The 26407-nt window shown below is 52.0% G+C and overlaps 3 protein-coding genes across 7 annotated transcripts; 1 reads left to right on the top strand and 2 right to left on the bottom strand.

The window, feature by feature from the left end:
* Window positions 1-122: 122 nt before the first annotated feature.
* Window positions 123-3583, bottom strand: orc5 (origin recognition complex, subunit 5). Its single transcript, XM_037243416.1, has 14 exons — window positions 2973-3583; window positions 2746-2838; window positions 2488-2673; window positions 2336-2410; window positions 2129-2240; window positions 1864-1994; window positions 1746-1794; window positions 1591-1681; window positions 1140-1192; window positions 924-1036; window positions 716-763; window positions 515-625; window positions 314-426; window positions 123-228 (listed from the first exon to the last, which is right to left on the bottom strand). Exons 1-14 carry the CDS (start codon window positions 3096-3098, stop codon window positions 183-185), a joined length of 1347 nt encoding a protein of 448 aa, XP_037099311.1. The 5' UTR covers window positions 3099-3583; the 3' UTR covers window positions 123-182.
* A 38-nt stretch (window positions 3584-3621) lies between these two features.
* On the top strand, window positions 3622-6713 carry lhfpl3 (LHFPL tetraspan subfamily member 3). Its single transcript, XM_037243461.1, has 4 exons — window positions 3622-4346; window positions 5149-5379; window positions 5636-5690; window positions 5762-6713. The coding sequence occupies exons 1-3, from the start codon at window positions 3905-3907 to the stop codon at window positions 5656-5658; spliced, it is 696 nt and encodes a 231-aa protein (XP_037099356.1). The 5' UTR covers window positions 3622-3904; the 3' UTR covers window positions 5659-5690; window positions 5762-6713.
* Window positions 6714-6786: 73 nt separating this feature from the next.
* kmt2e (lysine (K)-specific methyltransferase 2E) lies at window positions 6787-24703 on the bottom strand. Of its 5 annotated transcripts, none has more exons than XM_037243206.1 (23): window positions 24329-24703; window positions 19598-19785; window positions 17002-17116; window positions 16700-16929; window positions 16477-16616; window positions 15802-15986; window positions 15655-15693; window positions 15379-15573; window positions 15149-15279; window positions 14946-15063; window positions 14756-14865; window positions 14422-14674; window positions 13936-14034; window positions 12924-13109; window positions 12521-12850; window positions 12159-12458; window positions 11929-12079; window positions 11634-11851; window positions 10940-11566; window positions 10577-10854; window positions 10429-10508; window positions 9303-9382; window positions 6787-9203 (listed from the first exon to the last, which is right to left on the bottom strand). In XM_037243206.1, the coding sequence occupies exons 2-23, from the start codon at window positions 19669-19671 to the stop codon at window positions 8214-8216; spliced, it is 4929 nt and encodes a 1642-aa protein (XP_037099101.1). In that variant the 5' UTR covers window positions 19672-19785; window positions 24329-24703; the 3' UTR covers window positions 6787-8213. The 5 variants fall into 5 exon arrangements, with proteins under 5 accessions (XP_037099101.1, XP_037099100.1, XP_037099099.1 ...); XM_037243205.1 differs by having other exon boundaries at window positions 15373-15573; window positions 15802-15983; window positions 24329-24702; XM_037243204.1 differs by having other exon boundaries at window positions 15373-15573; window positions 24329-24702.
* Between the last annotated feature and the right edge of the window lie 1704 nt (window positions 24704-26407).

The following is a 26407-nucleotide window of genomic DNA, read 5'->3' on the forward strand; positions in this document are numbered from 1 at the left end:
TGCAATTCGGCCACTAGGGGGCAGTATGACACGGGATTGAACGGAGACCATGGTGAGTGCGTTAAAAAATGCACATCGTGAAATTTTCATCGTTTGATACTTAGTTTGACGAGAGGCGACAGTTCTGTGAAAGTGGAGCAATTTATTTTGGAATGACCACACAGTGATCGAATGAAAATGTCTCACAGGAAGTCATACAGATACTTGATGATGTCAAAGTTCACCGTCCTAGGAAGATAAATAACATTGTGTGCGTACGTGTGTGCTGACATTGAGAGTACGCACATGTACGCACACGCACGCACACGCATACCTGGAAATAGCGCAGATGAAGTCCATGGAGACGGCGCATTTGTACTTGGGAGAGTCCAGCTGGTCCACATGGCTGACCTGCGTCAACAGCTGCAAGGTGACCAGCGAGGAGATCTGAACGAGAAGGAGAGCCGAGAGAAACGATGACGAAGGGTGTCGGTCGCCGTGGCTACCAGTCAGGTGACAAGTGCGCCGTGCCCACCTGAGAGAAGATGCTGGCGGTGGGCGCCACCCTGCTGTCCACCACGCTGTAAAAAATAGCCAGCATGCGGTCCAGAGGGAAAGGTTTGGGGCCCAGCAGGTGGTTGCTCGTCTTCGGAGACGTACACAAAGGATGATGTCACGAGCTTAGGGAAGTTTCAGAACACGTACATGGAAGGACAAAATGTTTCTGTGCGCTCACCTTCTCATTCTTCTTTAGGAAGTTGGTCTTCTTTATTTTGCCGTGATGCTTTTGGGAAGGAAAAGGTGACATTGTGAGAAGTGCATTCAAAATTGTAATCATTGTTGTATATTTTACTAGACTTAAATGTTGATATTTTGTAAATCACAATTTTTAGCTTTATATCTGTAGAAAATACATTTTGGACTGATCTCCCTTCGTGACTCACTTTGACGAAGAAGCGCTTGTCCGTTCGGGCGGGGTTGTAGGATGCCAGGTAGGCGGCGATCAGCAAGAACTTGGAATAAAACGGCAGCTCCACATGGCTGTGAGCAGACAAACCTGACAGGAAAAAAAATATTGGGACACATTCAGTCATTGGAATCAAATTACTCAAATAATTAGATTTTTAGGTATCGGAGCATCGCTGCCCCTGCAAACTGACCTCTTAAAGGGCTTGCTTCCATTTCCACTTCCTGCATCTTCTCCCATTCGAGGCTGGAACACACACCAGGGTAAACTTTGACTGAAGATTTCTACATTTATCGCTTAAAGCACAGGTGTCAAACTCAAGGCCCGGCCGGGGGCCCAGATACGGCCCGCCACATCATTTTATGTGGCCCGCCAAGACAAATTGTGCATCAAATTCGTGTGTCATTACTAGAATTGCAAATTGTCTTCACTTTTAATATCTTTTTATCTAAATATTTGACCAGTTTTGACTCGTCTGATTTGAAAACGAGTTATTTGTCAGTTTGTTTGGTAGCTTTTACTATGTATAATATGAGGTGCTCATACATTTATTTGGGTTGACAGTCATAACGGCCCTCCGAAAGAAGCTATGCGGCCCGCGAAAAAAACGGGTTTTACGCCCCTGGCTTAAAGGCTCGACTCACCTAGATACCTCCCTCAGGTAAACCGTTTGCATGGCTTTCTTTAAGTGAGGCTCGATGTGTCGCCACAGCTTGTGCGTGTCGCTCTCTGTGGCTGGACACACACACACAAACGTTAGCCTATTGTTAGCGACTTTGTGCTACTTTAGGTGACTTACCTTTCCCTTCAGCCACAGGCTCGCAGAATTTAGTAAAGTTGAGTGCAGCCTGACGTGAAAAATTAACAATGAGTACAATGAGTCCAACGCAGATGTTGACTTTTGAGGCGCAACTCACCAGGTGGCGCAGCTCTCTGAGGTCCCGGCACACGGCGTAGAAGACGCCCAGCAGGATGTGGATGTAGGAGGCGTAGAAGTCGGCGGAATAGGATGGGTGTCTATCTCGGGACAAGATCTGGTGCAGCTCAGCTATTTGTAAAAAGAAATCAGAATACAATAGATTGGACAAGCAGGTGTTGACACCAACAGTGCAGTGTGAGAAGGTGCAAATGAAAATCCCACGGCGACATTCGGAGTGAAGAGTGAGGGAAAAAAACAACAACCTTTAGTGTAGTCGGGGAAGTGAAGCAGCAGAGGCTCCAGGCAGCCCGTGTTTGGCCGGAACGTGTCCCACACCAGCTCGCTGAGCAGCAGGACGCTCACGTTGTCCTCCACCTGCAGAAAGTCATTATACAGAAAGTAAATATGACAAATTAATATTCAAATGAATAAAACCTACTACGAGTCGCGTTAAATTGTTAAATGCTCACCAATTCCTGCAGACGCACAAGAGTCGAGAGCAAGTTAGCATCCATGTCTCGCAGCAACTCTGCTTTCTCCAGCACCTGAAGTCCACAAACGCACACTGAAGCCAACAAACAAGATTGGATTTGACGCACTAGTGATTCTTCAGTGTCCTCACGATGTAACGCGTCTGCTCAGCGGTGGCCCGTGAGCAATGCTGCTTGTAGATGCGGACGAAATCGGAAAGCGACGGGCTGCGGGGAAGAGCGGCAACTGCGTCTTCGCCAAAGAAGGACAGTAGGACTTGTTGGAAGAGCAGGGTGGCGGAGATGCACTCGGCGCCGCTGACTGTGGCGTGAGGCGTCTGCAAGGGTGACCGCACAGCTTGGAAACAATTGCTCCACGTTAACACACACAGACACATGCACACGCTTACCTCCAGTTCCTTCAGAAGAATATTCACCACGTGACTTTTCCCCGAGGCACGATGACCGTAGATGAAGATGCAAGGCAAGCTGTACTGCTTAGGCTGTAGTATCAAATACGACAAGGAATTTCAAGCCATCATTATTACATATAGTATCCAAAACTAGTATGGACGTGTTTAGCATACATGTTGCCTCCATGTTTGTATCGTATCGCATGCCACGAGTGACAGCTTACCTCTCCCATGAGAAACAGCAGCATTCCGGCTTGGGGCTCCCGACACGGTAGCTGCTCGGCCACCCTCCGCAGACTCTCCTCCTCGTAGCCTGGATGCCGCTGCTGCTGAAGCCACGACGACGACATTTTTCTCCCCACTCCCAAACTAATTAATTGGTTAGCTTAGCTCAGGTAGCATAGCCGTCAACGAGGGGCTTTAAACTTCACCGGAAGCCTGGTCAAAAGGGTGAATAAAACGACAACTGGTAGCGCAAATGATATTTTAACAACATGGAGGTGGCGACGACATACCGCGAATTTATAACAATATTAATAATAAACTTAAGTGGTGTTAAAACGAAGTTATCGAAATGGAGAAGACGAGTTTCGCGGGTACCCACAATGCAATAGCGCAATCAGCCAATCACAAGAGTGTTTCTTTACTAAGGCTTTCTGGGTAATGTAGTTTTCTATGTTACATACAAGAGATTAAAAAGTAAATGTATACTTTACAATGAAATATATACATTCATTTTACACAGGTCGTGGCAGCCGTTTAAGCTTGAAATACCACTATGAATTGTGTTTATTCAGTCATTCATGCGTTGCAGATGTAATTACGTGCTCGAACGAGTGCGCGTGTGCACTAAGCCGCGCGCGCGCGCACACACACAGGCGACGTCAGACGAAGATTAAAGGATGTGGGTTATCCCTGAAATATCCACAGTGGCTGTTTGCAGCGGCTTCGTCGAGAGGGCACAGTAAACAGCCCGGGAGCGATTTGTGTAGGGATGCTTTCCGTCGTTGCATGAATGCATGCAACGCAGCAGCAGCGTCAAGTCAAGTGATGCTTTGACTAAAGACGACAAGAGGTGAAGACGGAAGAGGAGGTGGACGAGCCGTGGATGTGCAGCTGAGCGCGCATCTTTCCTGGCAGGAGGCGGCTGAGGAGGATGGTGCCGGGGGCCCCAAACGCGGGTAGCGCCACCAGCATGCTCCCCGCCTCGGAGGCAGCCAAGATCTACCAGACCAACTACGTACGCAACTCGCGCGCCATCGGCGTGCTGTGGGCCATCTTCACCATCCTGTTCGCCATCGTCAACGTGGTGTGCTTTATCCAGCCCTACTGGATCGGCGACGGTGCAGACACCCCGCAGACGGGCTACTTTGGTCTCTTCCACTACTGCATCGGCAGCGGCTTGTCCCGGGAGCTGACGTGCCAGGGCAGCTTCGCCGAGTTCTCCAGCATCCCGTCCGGCGCCTTCAAGGCCGCCGCCTTCTTCATCGCCACCTCCATGGTGCTGGTGCTGGGCTGCATCGGATGCTTCACGCTCTTCTTTTTCTGCGGCACCGGCACCGTCTACAAGATCTGCGGGTGGATGCAGCTGGCTGCAGGTGAGACGACAATCTGGGGCATCACTGATCCCCATGTGGTTCCGTTTTTTCTCAAACTTGCCATTTGGTTGTCATGATACCTTACACAAGTTTATCCTGTAGTTTGATTCAGTTATTTTGGTACCCTCCCTCCCCAAAAGCATCCCTTGGTTCAGGTACTTTGGAAACCCGAGCATTCAGTCCAGGTGTCTTCATACCTCCCCGAACACTATGGCCTGCATTTGCTTCAGTTCTTTTGGCAGCTTATTGTTTACAATCCTTCAAAATGCAACATGAGCATAATTCCAATGCAGCAGAGTCAGCTAGAAGCGTTGGAGGTGGTTTGGGGGCTGGCGGATGGATGTAAAGCGCAGACGACTTGTGTGGATTAAAGGGGATCACCTCCTTTCACTAATGAGGATTTTCAAGGCGCAGTAAGTCATCTCCCCAAGCGACCGCTCATTGACAACTTAGCAATGAGGGAATGCTAAAACTAAAATAAGGCACAACAGCATACGAGTACATCCAAACAATGCAGAGATGTCCTCCTCATGTTGTATTTAAAGGCTGCCTTGTTGCTAGGCGAATTCTTGTGAACATTTGAAGCGTGTCCTCATTTTTTATTTCGGGGCCAGCTTTGAAGTAGGAATGCGACGCCGTGGGGAAATGTCGCCGCTGTGCATCCCTGATTGCTGAGAACGTTTCATCTTGCTTTTTTTTTTTCCCTCCTCCGCAGCACTGAGCATAAATGACTGAAGGAATTTTGTGGAAATTCAACTGCAGATATCAAATCAAGAAAGCCTAAAGCAGAACTCTCCCGCAGGCACCTGTCTGATCCTGGGTTGCATGATCTACCCGGACGGCTGGGACAGCGATGAGGTGAAGCGCATGTGCGGCGAGCAGACAGACAAATACACGCTAGGCGCCTGCTCCCTGCGCTGGGCCTACATACTGGCCATCATGGGCATCATGGACGCCCTCATCCTCTCCTTCCTCGCCTTCGTGCTGGGCAACCGCCAGGACAGCCTCATGGCCGACGAGCTTCTGGTGGAGAGTAAGTCGCTCGGAAGGGGTCTGAGTGTTTTCGTGGTTTGATGTCAGCTGTTGCATGGCAACTCGACGACACTGGGCATTATCAAGAAATGGATGACTGTCAGAACGTGGCGCTATGATCTCAGGCCTGACTGGCTGCTGCCTAAACGGGCCGTTGTAAGAGAAAAGGCTTGTGCAACACTGCCCTCATGTGGACACTACTGGTAATGTCGCCTGTTTAAATGTTTAACCCGCTTTCTCTTCCAATTTCTCCCCAGAAAGTGTTAACAACGCCATATAACGTGCAAGCCAGCCTCTACATGCTTATAAAAGGTGAGGAATGTGAATACTGTCAACGTTTTATATGGTGGATTGTAATGTTGAAGTTATGTCTGAATTTACAGGTTGTGACGTCATCAATTCCAATCTGAGCAGAGATGATGGGAAAGACCCCAAAAAATGGTTGAGATGGACAAGAAACTCGGAACGTCTGTTCATTTGTAAAGTAGCACTTGGAACTGGCTGCTTCTTTTTGGGCACTTTTTTTCTCTCCACGGGTTGCTTGGCGGGTTTATGACGCCACCTAACGGGGAAAAATGAGACTATGGACCACATTCATAAATAATTTTCAATTTTCTTACACTTAAATGTTTGATGTGATTAAGTGGTGGACGTGATAATGATTCATTTCACATAAAAAAAAGATACCGTCTATAGGTGGTGTGTAACTATTACATCCGTGTGCCATCCGTGTATTTTTGTGGAGTCCTTCAAAGCAAATATTTTCTTTTGGGGGGGGGGGGGGGTCATTAACTGACAATTCATCTACCTCTACAGTTCAGTCATGACGTTTTGTTTTTTTGTGTGACTCGCAGAATACATGTACAAATTAAGCATAAATATGTGAATATATGGTGCGGTTCAATCAATGGGTATTGGAAAATGTAACAAGAACCTTTTGGTACAAGGAACATTTTGTGTTTTTAATTTTTGTTTACATTTTTTCGGCTGTCATTTATCAGAGACAAGAGACACATTGCTGGGTGGTTTTTAGTACTAGTGCAGTGGTGCCTTTTGTTTCGTAACCTCGCAAATCATCATAAATCATCTTTCCACATTGAGAAATATTTGTATTTTTTTTTAAAATTAAGAATATATAATTCGTATCTTTTCTTGTACTTTATTGGCCACCAGGGAGCAGTACGATACAGACTTATAGAAGGACGTAGTCAGCAATGGTTAAAGGGAAAGAAGGTACATGTATTACTGTGACGTCACTTCCTGTCCAGATGCTGAAGTAAACCGCACCCTGTTGAAGAAAGATGGGGGGGAAAAAATAAATCATATGCAAATACATTATGCAGAAGTGTGTTTTTTTTTAATTGGACTGACATTTAGCCAGTTTAAAGAAAACGAAAACAGACTAAAGTGTTTAGAAAACTGTCATTACAGTGATTTATTATAATGAACCATGAAAATAGCCAACCAGTGCAGTGTCTGTGAGCTCCTCCCCTCGGCACAAACACACTCACACACACACATACACACACACGCACGCACGCACACACACGAATAATAATAACAATAATAATAATTAAAAAAAAAAAACAGGACAACGTCAATGTGTCCAGAGAGGGTGTAAATAAAAAATAATGCTACAGTCACGGAAACATTCAGCTTTGCCAAGAAGAGCGTTCCTATGTACAACCATGTTTGAAAAATGGGAGGCGATGGCTGCGAATTGTACAGGCGTAGAAAAAAAAAAAAAAAGCAAATATTTACAAACGTGTTCCTGGTGAAAGCCGGCGTAACCACCTATGATACATTTAATTACACCTTCTACAAGTAAGTAACGCTCCTTATTGAAAAAAATAAACTGCGAGCATCCCACCCGCGGAGGAGGCGCTCGGCCCACCCGGGACGACCGCCAAACACGCAAACGCCGAGTCCGGGAGCCCCGAGGAGGCCAGGCGCTCTCCCGCTAATGGTCTTCCGTGGCGCTCAGCAGACTTCTGATGTCAGACGGAGGAATTTGACAAAAATATGTCGCTTTTTCTATACAAAACAAATGCTAGAGAAAACCAACAGAGACAACAGACGGACCAAAGAGGAGAAAAAAGGAGGAGGAGGAGGAGGGCTAAAGGCTGGAATGTCCATTGCGAAACAAAGTGCAGTTGAACAAGAAAACAGGAGCCCGAACGAGACGCACAACAGTGAAGTCCTCCCCCACCTGTCACAGGAAGGAAGTAGAAAAGGAGAAGAGCGCCAAGAGCACCACATTGGGTCGGTCGGTCGGTCGGTCGGTCGTCCATCTTTTACAGTTTATCTTGAAGTTGATGTCAGTCTGTTTTGACTTTTTTTTTTTTTTTTTTTTTAAATACCCTTTTATCCAACAATCATGTTTTTCCACTGGCCATAGAAAACATATCTACAGTGCCCCGTTCCGTGTTTGGGGTTGCAAAATGATGGAAATGTGGGAAGATTTCCATGGGAATTTGTGGGACTAAAGAAGGAATGTGATCAAGTGAAATTTGGCTCACTACTTAAATGACAATTTTGAATTATCGGAACTACAACAAAATGATGAGCTGCAATTGGTTGTGGTGGGAGCCAAAAGTCAAATAAATAAATAAATAAATAAACCTGCGCATATACTGTTATGTGGGAGAGCTATTAATTTGCATGGATGTCTGTCTCTTTTCGAGCGATACAAAATGAACGCTTGATTTTGAAACTTTTCTCAAATGAATTTCCATTAACATACAGAGAAAAACTCCCTTATCCCATGGACATTTCCCAACAATTTCCATTGTTTTACAACCTGACCCTCATCCCCAAATCCTGCTTAGGCAGAGTTCAGTGCCACCCTGTGCTCAGGTAACCCGAAGTGTGAAAGGGCGCGGAGGAGGCGGGGCCTCCGCGGGCTCCGGCCGGCAGTTGGGGGGCGGCGGACGGAGCTGAGCCTTGCTGAGTCTGTTGCGGGGGCGGTGGCGGCGGCGGTGGCAGTCCGCTCTGCTGAAGGGACGGGGGGTACGCGGACGGGGGCACCGAGGGGTTGGCGAGCAATGTCGTCTGAAAGCCCGCCAAGTTTGGAAAGTGGTGGGGCTGCATCTGGGCGCCGCCCGAAGGGTTAGGCGGGGGCGGGGGCGGAGGCGGCGGCGGGGTGAGGGACAGGGGCGGCTGTTGCTGCTGCTGAGCCGAGGACTGGCCCTGTGTCAACGTGGGGGCGGCGGTCAGCATGATCTGCTGGATGGGGGCGGGCTGCAAGTTGACGTGCAGCAGGGCGGGGCTGGACATAGGGTGCGGGGGCGGCGGAGGGGGCGGCGGCGGCGGGGCGGCCGAGGTCTGATAGTGCACGCTGTGGGGAAGAGTTTGCATCAGAGCCTGAGAGCCCGGAGAGTAGGAGGGTGTCACCGCCGCTTTGAATCCCGAGAAGGGGCCCGCCGGGGAGGCAGTCTGAGCGGGGAAGTAGGCCGTGGAGGCGGGCGGCGGAGGAGGAGGTGGGGGCGGTGGCGGCGGAGGGGCGGCCTGCGCGTTGTACTGCACGAACGAAGGCGCCGGGGCCTGGCCTGCCGTTTGGTTCTGGGACTGGGAGGAGAAGAGCGCCCGCTGGCTGCGGTAGGGCGAGCCCTGAGGCTGCACGTGGAGGAGGGCCGGCCCTGGGTAGTGCACGGGGGAGGAGGGCGGCGGCGGCGGCGGCGGGTGCAGCTTGCTCGGGGTGGCGGGCGTGGATTTGGACTTGATGGGCAGCTGCAGGGGCTGGTTGGCCGCTCGAGGCGGACCGTCGCCGTCTTCCTCTTTCCAGCCGGAGGCTATGACAGAACAGACTGGACCGGGAGAGCCCGGCTGGGAGGAAGAAAGAGAAGCATCAGAAACCAGTTGGACCAAAAAAAATAAATAATTATATCTATAAAAAAAGTGCCACATACTGTGGTGAGGACTTACTGCATGAGTCGGTGTCTTTTGAGGTCCAGGAGATGGACAGTCCCTCGGCGTCGGTGTCTCACCTCCCTCGGTGTCACCATCTTGAACAACAGTAGACAGTCTGGTAAGACTTTTTTTTTTTTTTTTAGCTTCATTTCAGGGACAAGTAGTTCAAAGCATGAATACAGGCAGTTAGCAACATTAATGGGGGAATGTCAATTACCGTTTTTTTCCGTGTATAATGCGCCCCCATGTATAATACGCACCCTAAAAATGGCATGTTGATGCTGGAAAAAAGCCTGTACCCATGTATAATACGCACCCAATTTTTTTTTTTTTTTTTTTTTTTTTTTTTTTTTTTTTTAAGTCCCAATGATCGTCACACACGCAGGGAGGCAATGGGTCCCATTTTTATAGTCTTTGGTATGGTCTTAACTAGGCTGGATGTATTTTTTTTGTTGGCGTTGATTTCTCCAACTGCCCGTAAAGGCACCACCGCGATCAGATGAAAAGAGAGGAAAGTGACGTGCGGACATGTGAAAAAGGCGGCTCTGTATGGGAGAGACGTTGAAGAGGAATAAAAACACCCTTGGAAACCAAAACTTGCCCCTCGTCGTGACTCGGAGCCGCAACAAATGTTTCGGATTTGTGTAGGGTACATTGTGACAGCAAACGAGCAGGTGATCGAGCAAGCGTCTGATACGAGAGCATTGCGTTCGTATGGAGCGTGTTTGAAGTGAACAGCAGAGACGAAAGGAACAAGGCAAAGTGTTGTGAAATAAAATATTACCTGTAATACGCATTTTGTTATTTGCTGATTGTATTAAACTATCACATTCATTGTCAGTCAAGAAGAGAAGAGGACTATTATCCCTTCTTTGACGAAATGACCAGAGCACAGTACAAACACACTATTGTCGGTCAGTCCTGTTGTACCATGATTTTCTTAAAAAAAAAAAAAAAAAAAAAAAGAAATTTAAAAAAAAAAAATTAAAAAAAATTTGTACCCATGTATAATGCGCACCCCAGATTTTAGGACAATAAATTAGTTAAATTTTGCGCATTATACACGGAAAAAAACGGTACTCGCAGCAGGATGGGGTCTTAATTTTGCCATCTATGATGATTTTCCTTGGCAAGGTCTCACCTGCGTCTTTGTCTTTGCTGAGCAGCAAAGCTCTGTGGTAGCTCCGCTCACGAGCCTGTTCCACAGACGTGGATGACGTCCTGCCCAGAAAACATCCGTTAAGCCAAAGACAAAGAGAGCAGATGTCGTGACGTCATCTGCAGCCTACCATTGGACCTCTCCTCCTTCCCTCTCTCCCGCGCTCTCGCACTCCTCCGTGGTCTGCGGCTCCTTGCCGCTGCTGAGGGCTGCGGAAGAGGGAGGGGGAGGCGGAGGAGGAGGCGGCGGCGGCGGAGGCAAGGAAGCCTCGCTGCTGGTTTCCATGGCGACGACTGGGAACCCATCCATGCTCAAAGGGAGCACGGCGGACACGGGCGAGCCGCAGTCCATCTTGGAGCCGCTGCGGCGAGCTTCGCGCTGTCGCTTTCTGTATTCCAGCAGGGAGACCTTGAAGACAAAGACACGCGTGCGGTGTTGAGTGCAGGTGTCGTGGCAAAGCGCAAGAGGGCGACGTTGCACCTTACAAGCTCACCTTCTTCTTCTGCGGGGGATTTTGCGCAGAGCCGCCTGTCTCGTCGCCGCCGCCGTTGAGCGAGCGCGAGAAGCCGGCCGAGCCGGCGTCTTCGGCGCAGGGGTAGAAGAGCGGCCCCTGGCCCTCGGCGAAAACCGGCTGGCTGGCTGACGCCGCCACCACCACAGGTCCCGCTGCAGCGTCGGGTCTGAAGGGAGCCGGCAGGGGCTCCAGGGTGTGCGAGGGGGTGAGGTCCCTTAGGTTGGAGTTGACGGGGGAGAAGCTGAGGCCGGCAGACGGCGTCGTCGGGCACCGCTCCGGACTCTTGATCCAGCCGGGGAAGGAGGCGGAAGCGCACGTTTCGGCAGAGGAGGAAGCCTCGCTGCCGCTGCCGCCGGCCTCCGCCGTCACGCCATCCGGCCGGTCCTCCGCTAAGTCGGCGGCGCACTCGACAACGGGGGGCGGCGGTGGCGGCGGCGGTGGACTGTCAGGCACTGACGTCTTGGCGTCGGGCGGGAGACCGTCGGAGCTCGGCGTCCGAACGGAGGGAGACGGCATCAACGAAGGAGGCCGATCTGCCGGGTTGCTGACCTCCGACAAATTTGCTTTCGCGCTAAAGTCCGGCGAGCTTTCCGTTGAAGAGTCGCTCTGTCGAGAGGAAGAAATATGTCAAGAATTGCAAAAGATTTTCTTTCAACCGCAAATGCTCATTTACCTCCTGTGGCGTTTGCGTTGGGGTGCTGGCGAAATGCTCCGCTGGCGACTCCTCGGCTCGAGGCCGCGGCGGCGTGGCCGTCAGCGCGGGTGGCGCCGATGTCTCCGGCTGCTCGGTCCGAGTGGGTGTGGCGCAAGGAGAGCCGTACGGCGTGGAGCTCTCCGACATGCAGGCGTCCAGGGGGCTCAAGCGGCGCTTTTTCAAAGGCGTGGGCAACTCTGAAAGAAAGTAACGGGCGTCATGCGGGTCGGGTCGTTCTCGCTCGTCGGGCCAGGTCGCCGATTACAAGCGGTACCGGGCAGTGAGCAGGAACCGTTGTAGGGGAGGGGGCTGTCCGAGTCTCCGTTGATGGGCGGGCTGAGAGGACCTTCGCTGGGCATGAAGAGACTGGGTCTCCTGGCTGGACTGGTGGACCCCTCCTCCTCCAGTGCCTGCTTTAACCATCGCTGCAAAAAAAGAAGGAAGTGTGAGTCGTCCGGTTTGACAAAGACTCAATCGAAGGGCGGCAACGACGACGGCCCCCACCTTCTTGCAAGAGCCGGTGGTCGGAGGCGTTTCGGGCACTTCTCTGGAGCGCCGTCTCCCGGTGGGGACGCCGGGGGCGGTGGGGCTGCGGTTGGCCAGGAAGGGCGAGGAGAAGCGGACGTAGTGTTTGGGCGTGCTGTAGACCTGCGGCGAGCAGGCCAGACCCGGAAGGGCGTTGAGCTGGGTGGCCAGGACTTCAGGGTCGCTGCTGATGCGGAGCGGTCGCTCCGGCGCCGGCTCCGGGGTGCGCGCCGCCGAGCCGTCGGGCTGCTTCTCGCCCACCCATTCGCTGACAAAGTGCTGCGGAGACAAAATAGATGAGCACCGGCGGCTCGCTCGTCTGCCGCATCACGGCCACGTACCTTTTTCGTTTTAAAACTCTTGCTCCCGGGGCGGTTTCGCTCGGGCGCCGGCGAGTTGCTGTGTGGCGGACTGGCGTCCGGCGGCTGGGCGGCGACGGTCTCGGGCTCCGGTGCGCTGGGCGGCTCTCCCTCGAGGGGTTCCGTGTTCAGAGGCTCAATGGGCTCCACCGGAGAGCCCGGCGCCAAGTCGGAGCAAGCGCTGATGGTGCGAGCTCGCCGCCGCTGCTGGCCGATGTGCGTGCGGTTCCGCGAGAAGCTCTTCCTGTTCCGCGAGCCTTTCACCTTGGCCGGCTTCAAGCCCGGCTCCTCTTTGACCTCTTGAAGAGGTGGCTAGGGACACACGCGGGATATTTTTGTTCCGAACCGTTTTACATTTCAAGAGTCCATTTCTCGAGGGTCCTACCTGTACGAGCGAGGGGGAGTCGGCCGCCTCCGGGGTGGCCGGCGGCTCCTCCTTGATGTCGCTGCGACCCCCGAGCTCGGGCTTGACGCTGCCGATACGTTCCAGCGCCTGCTCCCGCCGCTTCTCCCGCTTCTCCATGCGCGCAAAGGCCTGCAGGATGGCCTCCATCTTCCGCTCCTCTCGCGTCTGCGGGGAGAAGTTATGCCACAGATGAAGAGAGCGTTTGAGTCGTTATTAATCGGGGGTCACGTGGGTTAATTAATGCTTGGGGGGGGGACAGAAGCCGCTAAGAGAACTCGAATCCCCTCGGGTCAAGATGGAGGAAAAGTCAAAAGGAACACTCCAGAGGCAAGACAAGCAGCTAGCAACAACTCCGGGAAGACAAATAATGAGTAGCAATGTGCACTATGTGGAGTGGATCAGGCTAAGTGCTGGGCGTAGGTTCCCAAACTAAATGTCGTTATTTGCCGACCCCCTCACAATTAGGGAGACTCCATCCCTCACTGAGCCCTGTGGCGGCGCGCCGGCTGGCTAATGATGAGTCGGCAACTTTACGCCCGGGGAAACCAAATGACTGCGGGGTAATTTCCAGAGCGCGCCCGTGCGTAAATTTTTCCAGCGTTTAGTCGACCCCTGCTCACTCATTTTGAACCCTCTCGAGTGTCGGGAACGTAATGGAGCGCACTGGCGATCGTTTTATTCACTGTGTGGTGGTGGGACCGAGGGTCTTTTTTTTTGGACCGCGTAAAACACAAAGCAACAGGCAATGAGCAAAGCAAACGAAACGGGAGGCAAAAGCGAGACACATTTTGGTACTGATGAAGAGGAAAGAGGCGGCTGTACCTAAAGTGAGCCACAACTATCAGACCACACCCACACCCACACACACAAGTGGGGCGAGGAAGGGGGGCAACTAGGTTGTCGATTTCTCTCATCTCGGCTCTTTGCTGGGCGACTGCAGGAGAGCTACTCAAAAGCTGAAACGGCGCCGTTTTGCCGTGGGCACACTTACCATCTTCTTCCTCCTCTCCGCAATCTGTTCGTCTGACTCCATCTCTACTTCATTGCTAACGGACGTTTTGTCTTCTAGATCCTCAAATAAGTCGGGATCCTGTAAAAGGGAGGGGGGTGGGGGAGGGAGAGGCGGCGCCATGACGCTTTTTGTCATTCAAGTCTGGCTACAGACGAGAGGGAGAACAGGTGAGAGCAGCGGAGGACAGGGAAGGTGAGGAGGGAGAGTGGGGCGGTCACCCGAGATGGGGTGAAGGTATCTGCTTGTGCGTCAGGTGGGCACAAAACAACAACCTTGATGTGCACCTAGCAATTAAGTGCTAGCACCTCCGTTGGTGGGGCTACTCAAGTCAACTCAAAAGGAAAAAGATCAGGGAGCAACGGTGGAAAAGGCATGCAGAGACGCTAACAAAACGAGATGCACCCACCATGGGAAACATGTCATCAAGTATGGAGGTCAACAAGAAATAACACTTTCTTTTTCCACCTGGTTGTTGGAGATGGAGAGTCGAAGGGGCGAGAGTTTCCTCTGCTTGCAGTCGCCCACGCTCTTGCTCTTCCCCTCGCAGTCCACGCCCAGGTTCTGGTTCTGGCTCAGGTCCTCGCGGCCCGGGTCCTTGTCCTTGCGGCTGTTGCGCCGCCGCCCGCCCGAGCCCAGGTTCTCGGTGGGCTCCTGGTTGTGCTTGAGCACGGGGCACTCGGGGTTGCCCTTCACGCAGGCGCAGTCCACCTTGTATTTACTGCACAGCCAGCAAAAACAGTGAGCGCCGAGGGTGAGCCACGTCGTCTCGGGGAGGGACGGCGGTCCGGGGTCGACTCACCAACTGCCGTAGTCGTAATCGAACCCGATGGTGATCTCCGCGCCTTTGCCGATGGGCCTCAGCGAGTAGATGTACAAGTGTAACATGCCGTCCTCGATTACGTGCCGCACCTGCGGCAGCGAGAGCGTTAAGGAACGACCTCCCCAAATTGGCGGCTGTGCGGTTGGGGGGGGGGGGGGTGTGGCCTCACCTCAGCATTGGGGGTGCAAGAGCGGCGGATGAAGCGCGCCTCGTTGCCGAAGCTGCGCGCGTCCACGCACATCTCCAACCCGTCAAATTTGGAGTAAAATAACACAAAGGGGTAAGGTCTGAAAGAAAGAAACCATCATCTGGGATTCGCAATTCCACCCTTCCATCCAAAATGCATTTTTTTTGCGTGTTCCGTTAACGGACCTTTTGAAGAAGTATCCGTTGGCTTCAAACTGCTGCCGAAGCATAAACTTGCCCCTGTACTCGATGATGAGGGAATCCGGGGCCAAGTCCCTCACGGCCTTGAGGATCTTCTTGTTCTTTTGAATTTGACTCTGCGCAGAGGAGAAAAGAAAAAAAAAAAAAGAAAAGTGCAGCATGAGACATTTGCCTGGCAAAGCTGAGAAAGGACCAAACGATGGCGGTACCTCCACCGGGGGCTTGAAGGACGCCAGGTGCGTGTTGTAAGCCAGGCTCTTGCCGTCGCCTTGCTCCTTGACGCGCAGCAGCACTTGCACATCCTCGCTGTACTGATTACTGCTGGCCTCCTCGTAGCGCTCCATCCACGTCTTGATCTTGTTCTCCCACAGCGCCGGGTGCTCCGTCGGGTCCTGCTCGGGGGCGGCGCCCTGCGCGCGCAGGAACGGGGCGGGGTTAGTCGGGGATCGGCGCCGAGAAGCCCGTCTCGTTGCGCCGCGTCCGTTTTTTACCTTTACTCTCGAGGACTTTCTGGAGCCCTCTCGGAAGGCCTGCGGGCAGAAATTCAAATATCAACGGAAGGGAAAGCGTGCGATGAGGAACATACGCGCGTTTGGGGGACATTTTCAGATGAACCCAAACGGCCACATAAACGTTACCTTCTTCGCTCGCGCGGAGGACGCCGGGGCGTCTTTTTCGACGCTCTTCTTGCGCTTCTTGTCCACCTGCTTGTTGCCGAGGCGCCCGGTGGTGAGGGTGATGGTGGTGGGCGTGTGCTGGAAGGTGGAGTAGAGCTCCAGAGGCACCTCGTCGCCGCTCTCCGTGGCGCTGGTGTCCCCATCTACTTGAATGACAAGATGAGACGCAATTCTTAATGTGTCCAGCAGGTGTCGCTGTTCAAAGAGGTGTCCTGACATGTCACAACTAGTGAGAATATTGAAGTGAAGGCGGGGGTATGGTTGCTCAAAGTTGGAAAATGACATCGCAATGACGCGATGATGTCATAGCATTGCATTGCACATTTTGCGGAAACCGGTATGGCAGACTCGCTTGGTTTTGGTGACTTTGTGTGTGTGCTATTATTACTCAGGCTGCAAGAGAGAAAATCAGCGGGAAAGTCATTTGAGTCACGTCTCCAAAAGTTTCCATACAAACTTCGGTAGCCTAATAGCGCACTTGTCTTTTTCAACTTACCAAGTCAAGATAAAAAATAAATCAACAAAGCAATCCAAGAACTTGGGCAACTATTCTATGAGGAACGATTTGACATTTGCTTTGTGGAATCTAGCAAGAAAAGCGCCGAGTCAGCGTGAACGGTCTTTGTTTGGTCCTACCCGACAAACACTCCCGCTTCCGCGTCTGCAGGAGGATGGCCCTCTCGCGGTCCAGGTGTCTGGGCTGGCAGCGCTCGCACAGGTACGTCTCGGGAATGTTCTGCCTGTCGATGCCCATGCAGTCGATGTGCTGCCAGGCGCTAGAGCGGAAAATCAAACGGCGGGGTTGAGACATCCGTGGGTCGGCCGGGCCCGGCCGGGCTACCGTCGGAAGGCGGCCAACCTGCACTTGTCGCAGCAGATCATGTAACCGTCGTCGTGCGTGAAGCCGCAGATGCAGCGGGTGATGTCGGCTCCGTAGCTGCCATCCTCGGAGGTGCTGAGCGTGGTGCCCGTGGATGCTTCGTCCTGGCCGCCCGGAACAAACAACCCCCCATCGCCCTGACGGATCAACATGGAAGGGGGAGGCGAGGCCGGCGGCGTGGGCGGGGGCCGCGCCCCATAGTTGTGGTCCTGCGGGCCAGAGAAGGTGAAGGCGTGAGGCGCGAGGGTCCCGGAGCGGGAGGCATCCGGGTCGCTACTCACAGCATAAGGCAGGCCGATGTAACTGTGGGAATGGTGAGAGCTGCTGCTGCTGAAGATCTGGTGCGGGTAGCTGGACTTTTCTACCACCACGGGGCTGGCCTCCACCGACTCTGGTCTGCAAACACGCGCGCCGTACTCGTGTTAGCCAGCGCGCAAGAGCTACTTTCTTTTCCATGCCGCGCGTGCGACTGGAAGCGCCTGTCTGTCGACGAGGCGGGTCGTTGGACGGCAGCGCGCGCAATCGTTTGTCGGGTTGGCTCACGCCAAACCTGTCCATCTACTTTGCGAGAGAGGAAAAAAAAAAAAAAGGCTGAAAGCCTGTTTGGCCGTTTGTGACCAACCCGACTCACTCTTCACGGTCACATGGCCAACGTGTTTTATGGAGGAAATGGCATGATCGAGAGGGAAGTAGCCACATTTTAAGCTTTGCTCAGAGAGAAGAAAAAAAAAAAAAAAAAGGCACGTTGAAACAAACATGAGAAAACTGTGGAAGGTTGAAAAAAATTAAAATCAGGCTAATTCAGCCTGTTGCGCTCAAGTAAACTCACAATTCTGCGTCAACAAGCCATGCAGCATTTCACACGCACACACACGGCTTTTCTTCTTCTTAGTTTTACATTAGTAAAGACCCGCTAAAAAAAATTGAACAAAAGACAACCGACAGGTCGAACGGCATTTAAAAAGGCAAAGTTGCTGCGACGCAACTCCGCATTTTTTCTGTACCTGTCACAAGTCCTCGCAGAACATGCCGCTCAAAAAAGTCAACACTTCCTGCACAAAGCGCCGTCGTCAAAGTGAAAACCGAACAAGTGTGTGCACGAGGTCTGGAGGCGGAACCATGTTGAGGCGTGTGTGTGTGTGTGTGTGTGTGGCACTTGTTTGTGTGTCTACACTACTGATTAACTGCCACACTGGCGCTCCTAACCGTCGCTGGCGTGAAAGACACTGACGAGAAAAAAAAAAAAAAAAGTAAAGCCAGCACAGCTTTTTTCCTGATCAATCATTCACACCACTTTTAGGTCACTAATGATCAAAAAATAAAGGAAAGAAAACAGTTGCCACAGAACAACGTGCTAAATAATTTATGTGACAATTGACTGATTATAAATCATCATCTCAACAAACAAATTTGGATGATTTCAAAAAGCGTGTTTGAATTGTGCTTACAAAATGTTTGCATGGTCTCAAAAATGTTTTTTTTTTTTTATCAGCTATGGCAATAAATTGCGGCGGCGGCGGCTCGCTCTTACTGAAGAGCCGCCACACTTGTAGCGTCAAGTGCGTCAACAAGTTGAGCAGTGTGTGTGGAGGGGAGGACATTTGAATATGAGCATAGCTGGAGGCTTTGGATCATTCATGTGAAGTCGACGCACCGAGGGAGGATCCGTCCGGCCGGCCGGCGCAGGTGTGGAAACAACTGCCTGTGTGTCTTTCAATGTTGTATTAATTGGGGAGCAGCTGTGGCTCCATACATGCAAAAAAAAAAAAAAACAAGCCACAGAAGAAAATCGGACAAACGGAGACGGGCGGCCAGAGGCAACGCCTTCGCTCCTCGCTTGGCTGCCATGGCAACGCTCCCAACTCCGCCAGCGTGCCACTGTGGATGACGAGCGCAGGCGCAGGCACGCACATGCTGCATGAGCCAACAGCTGGCCGCCCCGCCGCATACTTGAGGGGACGCGCAAAAAAAGGACACGACGTAACTCCCAGCCGCCATCTTTTCCCTCGGCGCGGCCATTTTTGCCGACGGACAAAAGAGCGAGCGGCGCGGTCAAGAAGGGCCGCATGTCTGCCCCGCACCGTCCGACGCAAACGGGGAGGCGGGAGCTTTGTTGTGAGGGCCACCTGTCACTCACACCGCTGCCGTGGAAACAAGCCTTGCGCAGTGCAGAGGGGAGGGAAGAGGAGGGATGGTGTGTGTGGGGGGGGGCACGGGCAGATACCATGGCAACACAAGCTGTCACCGCAACAGCTCTGATGAAGGCAAAAAGGGGGCGGGGCCTCTCCCTGCTTTAAAGAGCCCGTCTCCCTTCCCTCCTCGTGAGCGGATGACGCGTGTTATTCTTTAGTCATGCGAGAGCATCTTGCTTCGTTTAAAGCCACGCCAATGTCCTTGACGAGCAAACGGGAGGGATGGGGGGAGCACGACGTCAGGCTTGTTGCCATGACAGCGCGCACCTTTCTGCCTCAGCGGCGCACACATCAGGCGGCAAAACGCTAGCGACGCGGGCGGGCCAGCGGGCAGGCAGGCGGGCGGCACACAAAACGCTGCCCGCTGCCATTTTGACACGGGCGGATGCAGTTGACGGCGGCGGCGCTTAAGTGCCAGAACAATCGATGGAAAGGGGCGGCGCAACTGTCCATTAGCGCAAGTTGCTCTCCTGTAATTGCTTAGGAAGCATCACTATTACGGATATTTAATAAGAGGAGCTTGAAGGGGGGGGGGGAAACGGGTTGAAACTTCGACGAGGCGCGAGTGGACCGCTGCCAAAACGGATCTTGCGCGCTTTCGTGAATCAAACTTAGGCTTGACTTTTGTCATGAGGTTCTGTTTTGGGGGGTGGGGGGGTTATTCCACATGAAAAGCTATACTTACTCAGAGCCCGCCGCCATGTCCAGGTACGAGGCGTCTGCTGCTGTGTCCACCCCCGCGGGGATGACTATGCTCATGACGTTCTCTGCTGATCAGTTCTTGTCCTACTGAGTCCAGAGAATGGCAGTCCAAAACACTGAGGCATGCCAGCCACAGCAGTCATCGCAGACATCTAAGTGCATCCACGAGGCCTGGTCGGGGGAGGACAGACAAGAGATGTCGGGGGTCACAACCAAACATGTCAACATACAACAAGCTAGGCTAAGCTAAGCTAAAGCTGCACTTTGAGTGAGCTCCCACAAAGGGGAGCAAGAGAACACACACAGGAGAAAGGAAAACACACGGGGAGCGTTTTTTTTTTTTTTTTTTTGGGGTGCCCCCTTGTTTGTCTGGTGACGTTTAAAAGGCTGTGACTGCGGGGAATGTTGGTGGGAACTTGTGTGTTGTGAACATCCAGACAGGAGCATGTGTGTCAGTGTGGCTGGCCCGGATACAGAGCTCTGTTGATAAGCAGGATTAGCGGGAAGGGGACAGATGACGAGACCCAACAGGCTGGAGGTCGCACCTTCGCCTGGCCGCCGACAAACAAAAGGCAGACGGACGATATTGAGTGAACGAGATGCGCTCGCACCCTCCAAGCCTGATCAATCGCAGGAAGACGACCCCGACCCAAAAGTGTACACACACCCCCCCCTCACCCGCCCCATTCCTGGCAGGGTGAAAGGACTCGTTGAAACAAGGGGACGGGGCGCTTTGCCAACAACAACAACCAAACGTCGGACTAGCCCTTTCCTCTGCGTTATCAAACGGCGGCAGTGTGTTTGTGACCAACTGGCTCCACTCCCACTTCATCCCGAGGCTCGCTTCCCGTCTCAGGAACGGCGGCGCAACGACACAGCCGACGAGGCGCACAAAAAGCGGCTGCGAGAGAGCAAGCGGTGGGGGGGGAAGAAGAAGGGGGAAAAAAAGAAGAAAAAAAAGGGAAAACCAGCACGGTACAGCAGCATTCCAGACTAAATCTGAGCTTTGACTGCCTCCGTGTGCTCCTCCCACTTCCCTTACAGGAGCTGTCCGTCACCCTCGGAGTCAAGCGTCCAAGAAAAAGAAAAGGGTGGGGGGGTAGAACACCACTCTTTCCTTTGCCCAGTCACCCCACCCAGCCGGATTTCTTTCCCTCCTCTGTGCACTTCCCAAATAAACCAGAGCTGCAGAGCGGCCGACCGGGTCCGCCTGACAGTGACGCCGCGCAGCCGCGACCCCGCGTGGACTCTGGGTGGCGACGTGGAGCTCACGCAGAGTGTAAAACAGCCCGGGAGTGCCGCCGCGCGAGCACAGTGGCGTCATTGTGCGCAGAAGAAGAGCACCAAGAAGTGGCCTTTCGGAGCCTGGCCAGGGAAAACCCAGACTCCTCTGCATGTTTTCGTTGCGCTTTCTGCGGAAAGAAGATGGGTTCTTTTGATAAGGGGGGGGGGGAAATTTGCAAACTCCGACACCCCCCCCAACCCCTCTTGCCAAACAGCAAACAGATGTGCCTTGACACCGTCCCGGTAGGCGGGCGGCTGGAGTGACTCAGCTAGCGAGCCAGCGAAATCAAACAAACGTATGACCCGGATGGAATGTTTCCACAGTGACCGCAACGGCACACGTCCGGCCTGCTCTTTGAACAAATCGCTGCAAGTGTCCGCCATATATCAATACAGTCTCTCAAATATATATTTATACACACTGTACAAAACTGCGCGAGACTCTTCAAAAGCATTTCGGAGGATGACGACAGACGTGTCGCAGTGTTTGCGCTCACTACCTAGCAACCGGCAAAGGGACGAGGGGCATTTCCCCGGGCTGGCGGGGGGGAAGCAAATTAAGAAAACAAAAGGAAGTCTCGGGGACTGCGTTTACAAGCATGTCAAAGCTTTTACGACAGCCCGAGTGCCACAAATAATGACAAATGTTATTATTGTCACCATCCAGAAGCACATACACGACTCCCGCCTCGAAGGCTCGGACAGGTCTCCACAGGTTCGACTGCGGCAGTCATTTATGACCCATTACGCGTGGTGATGTTACGTCACCGACCGACATCAATGCAGGAGCCTGTTAAAAATCCGACCCAGAACCACAGAGGAGGTAGTCGGGCTTTGACGGAGGTCCGCCCTCCTGCATAAAAAGAGGGATCTGTTACAGGGCACCCGGTGGCACAAAACAGGTCACCTGAGCCGAGCCTCCTCCGCCCAGCTGGGAGGTCACGTGAGCGCTCAACAGGAGCCTCACGCGTTTGTCTTGTGTTGGTCTCCCGGGGTGTGGGTACCACACGAGTGAGATCACTCCGGGGTAAGTGGGTGGTTTGTGACACACACGCACACGCTAGCCCTACATGGACAGATCTGCTGGGATGACAACGCTTGACCGAAACAGACGCGAGACCATTTTAAAAAACAAAACAAATGCGCCGGCAGGCGCTCTTCTCTTCTGCCTTGACAAATTTGTTATCAACCTCCAGTGAGAGGACCCGTCTCTATCGGCAGTGGGGAATAATAATGCATTTATCCTCTGACGGACGCCTTTGTCACCGGGGGTGGGGGGGAACAGTCGTCTCCAAAGCTCCTGAGGTCTCCAGTCAAAAGGCAACACAAAATGACATCCTGTCAAAAATCTAAACTAGAACAGAAAGAACTCATTTGGTCCAAATGTGCTTCTGGGTGTTGCTTTTAGACGGCGCGTGTATTCATATTGGGAGCCGGCAGAAGAAAGGTCGTGTGTTTCGTCCAATATGACAGCAACATACGACTTAGTCTTTCCTTCTTTTTTATGGCCATCTCTTTTCCCAAGAAAAATAAAAGTACCCTTTGCAAGCGACTGTTATCACAATAAAACGTACGTGCGTGTGCAGTTGCTTCCCGGTGAGAGTGTCGGCGCTGCAGTGAGGGCTGCCGGTAGGGGTGTGGAGGCGACAACGTTGCTATTATGTTACCACAACAGGCTGGCCGCGGACGCCATTTTCCTGAGGCTTTCTCGTCGCCGCAAAGCCGGCGGAGGCTCGCCAGCCGCGGGGAACCACCCTGCCCCGCGCTCGCCCGCCTCGCTCCCCGCATAGGCGAGCCGAAGTACCCGCCCGTTCGACGAGCGTTTGCTTTCTGCGCGCCCGTGTGTGTCAAGAGTTCGTCGAAAGCCAAGCTAGCGAGCTAATGGGCTAGCAATTATGTGAGCCACTTTCGGACGGATCGAAACGACGATCGGAGCATCGCGACGACGCAAATGCGCCCCGCTTGTCCGACGTTGTTACACGGAAGAGTGAGACACATTGATAACAGGAGGGTAAATCCACTTTGTGTCGTCAGTGAAGGTCAAAACGGCGGCGAATGGAATAATACGTAATGGGTGCTAGCGGGGCTAAGCTAGCAGCGACAATGAAAAGTGGGCTAATGTTTTGTATGCGCATAAACAGGAAGAAGCGATCACGACTGCGTTAGTCGCCTAACGTTCGCGTTTACAATACAATTACTCGCCTATGTGTACTCTGGGGTGGGAGGAGTACGGCGCCTCTTTTTAACATATTTATTTAATTACAAACTGTATGACACGGGGCGTCCCCTCCCCCATGCTTGCAGCATTCGAACCTAAACACGCTTAAAAATCAACATTTAATCACCTTGCTTTCACAAGTCAATGTATGATTAAAAAACGGAAACATTCACGTCCCCTGGGGGAGCTTTCTTCTATTATTCAATTCATTTTGGCCTCGTCTAAAAAGCCCCCAGGAGCATGAGATCACTGCGCAATGTAAGGGCAGGCGTTTAAACCAATTCAGCGGCGGTTTGCATGCAACTCGGGGACTCAACTCACATTCTTGTACGTTTGTTTACATGAATGCCGGAGCTTATTGTTTTCGGAGGCGCTCGAGTTCGGACGGAAATGAACCGCTGCGTGCGAGCAGGATCGCTTCGACTACATTGAAGTTTGCAACTAACGCACATTATCTTGTTGAGTGTACACAAAACAGCCACAAGCTCCGATCGCGTCGCTAAAAAACGTAATTCGGGACCATGTCGATGGGAAGCAGCCATGTAAATAATGTGCAAAGGTTTAGGACTGAAACGGTGCGCAATGTGGCCCGTAACGACACCGTGCCGAACCGCGACCGGTGTCAACTGCTACGACCACCATTTACCAAAAAAAAAAGTACTTACCCAAACATTACATCGGGTGCAGCTCGGCGTAGATTCTATTTTATTGATCGTCTTAACAAAGCCTTGACATTTTAAGCGTTACGCCCCCCCCCCTCCAAATCGTGAGGTTCGATCAGGCTTATGTCTATCTCTGCTCACTTTCTTCATTTCAGCGATCACTGCGATTTACACACATTCTATGCAGCTTTTTATGACGTTTAATGTACGGCCACCCAAACGTTGCCACTCCGTAGCTGTCAAGCTAATTTGAGCTAATAGCATGTGCGAGCTAGTAGGAAGCAAGCGCTCTTTTGACGTTGCCAACTTGACACATTAGCAGCTCACGTCACCTGGCTATTTCTCCTCAAATGCTCAGTGAATTCACGTTAAACGCGGTAGCCGAGCACTTCTATACACAAGCGAGGCTAAGCTAGCATGTCGGCTACACACAGCTGATACAACGTTAGCCAGCATTAGCGCGATGTGCCAGCTAAAGTAAAGCCAACAATAGCCTTCCAGCTCGGATTTGTGCTAACCTGACATGAACAGCAAACTGCGATGTACTTACAGTCTTATATCCACGTCGGGGGAGTCCAGGAGACGAATTAGGCAGCGGGGCAAGACCCTCGCCGCTGTCCACGCAGCCTCCACAACCAAAACAATACTTGTGTCCACACACTGCGGCTCACTAGCTGAAAAAAGCTCAAAAACGTTAGGATTCTCGCCTCGTCCTCGAGATAGTCCTCTCCTGTCCAAAATTCCGCGCCGCCTCTGGTGCTGCACAAGGGGTGGGAGGCCCGGGTCGGCGCAGGAACTCAAAAGGGGGGGAGCGTTAAAAACAAACTATTCGCCGGGCAAAGAGCGACTTTTCGAAATTAGATCCCCCTCACAAGCAGTCTCTTTTCCCTTTGCAAAAATGGCGGCCCTGCCAGGACTGTGGTGACTCCGCCTCCCTCCGCCACCCCCCCTCCCCTCACTTCGCGGCCCCGCTCCCCTGCACCTCCCCCTCCCGTCAGTAAGAGCGACGCCCCGCCTCCACATGCTGCGGGGTGACACGGCCCATTGCACAGGGGCCGCCGTGCCCGATGCGCGCGCACGTCCGTGTTTCCTCTCCTGGGGCCGGTTGTCTTTGATTTTAATGATAAAATCTCACTTTTGCCCTTAGTGCCTCTATACTTCTAATCAGCTGTGGGATCAATATCGTTTATACGAGGTTTGGCTTACTTTAATGCCGTTGCAATTCGAGAAGACATTATTACTTTACAAACAGCGCAATGTAACAGCATGCAACCGTGCCTATCATATGTATTTACTTAATAACATGACAAAAACATTTTAAACAATAGAATGCATCATCCCCACCAGAAATACTGATTATTAGTTATCAACAGATTGCCCCATGTTTAATTTACAGACTAAATGCTGATTCTGAAGGCCTGGAGCTGATATGAACGACATGGCATGGCAATAGAAGCAGTGCAACTAAAAGAGAACTGCTATGAAGCAAAAAGAATAGACTTTTGGGAATAAATTAATACAAATTGACAGAATTTAAGTTAGAAATGTAGATCACTGCTTCTGAGAGTGTTTAAGCCAGCAGAGAAAGGCCTGGCCCGTTTTCCGTTTTTATTTTGTTACTAGTTTTTATTGACAAGATGTGTTGGATGCCCGGATGAAGGGCAGCAGTGCCGAAATCCCAAAGCAGCAAGACCGCTAAACTCTTATGTAACCCTTTACACAAGGACATGTTTTAAATACAGCGGTGGGGGCGCAAAAGTAGGTATATTTTTCCAATCTTTATTATGGGAAAAAAAACGAAGTAAAAATAAGAATAACATACAAACTAACTGAGTACAATCTCATGTGGTCAAATTGTTGTCCTTTAACATTTTCCCATTCCAGAAGTATACGCACTAAAGCATATTTTCACACAGACGTCTTGATATCGAAATATGAGATAATATAAATAGTGAATATAAACAGCAACAAAAATCCAAGGAGGGTGTTAAGACGATGTTTATTTAATTGGCCCGTATACATAATCTGCCGCGCAGTGCTTCATACATAATGTGATATCTATACAATATGATATTATATATCCAATATATATATTACGTTGCGTCAAACCTCTGTAGAATTCCCTTCATCATCATCATCATCACAACGTTGGCGAGGATGTCCTCTCAGCGCGTTTCCACGCAGCGCACTCTAACCCTTCCCCCACAAGCAAAGCGCAGCTCCTCGCGCATGCGTACTCGCCTCACCGCATCGGCTGCTTTTCAAAGGCGCAGCAAAGCAGACCCTTTTCCTTTTTTTCCCCTTTTGCATTCCTTCCTCTTAGCCCGACGCAGTTAGCCGAGGAGCGGCTTAAAATGTCAACTGTTTTGAGCCATCAAGGCGGAGGTGCTCGGGGGGGGGAGGACACAGCGAGCAAACAGCCCGAGAGGATCGAACTTGTGAATGAACCGTCGCGTTTTGCACCCCCCCCCCGGCGACTTAACGACGAGGGCGTCTAAATGACAGCCGTTCACCGTGAATCAAACTAAAAACATGTTTTATTCCGCTCTAGCGTATGTGTGTGAAGCACTTTGATTGCGATGACATCATGCGGTTAGAATTCAGTGGGCGGGCTCTGAGCTCTGAGGGG

This window comes from Syngnathus acus, chromosome 23 (assembly GCF_901709675.1).
Source record: "Syngnathus acus chromosome 23, fSynAcu1.2, whole genome shotgun sequence".
Taxonomy (NCBI): domain Eukaryota; kingdom Metazoa; phylum Chordata; class Actinopteri; order Syngnathiformes; family Syngnathidae; genus Syngnathus; species Syngnathus acus.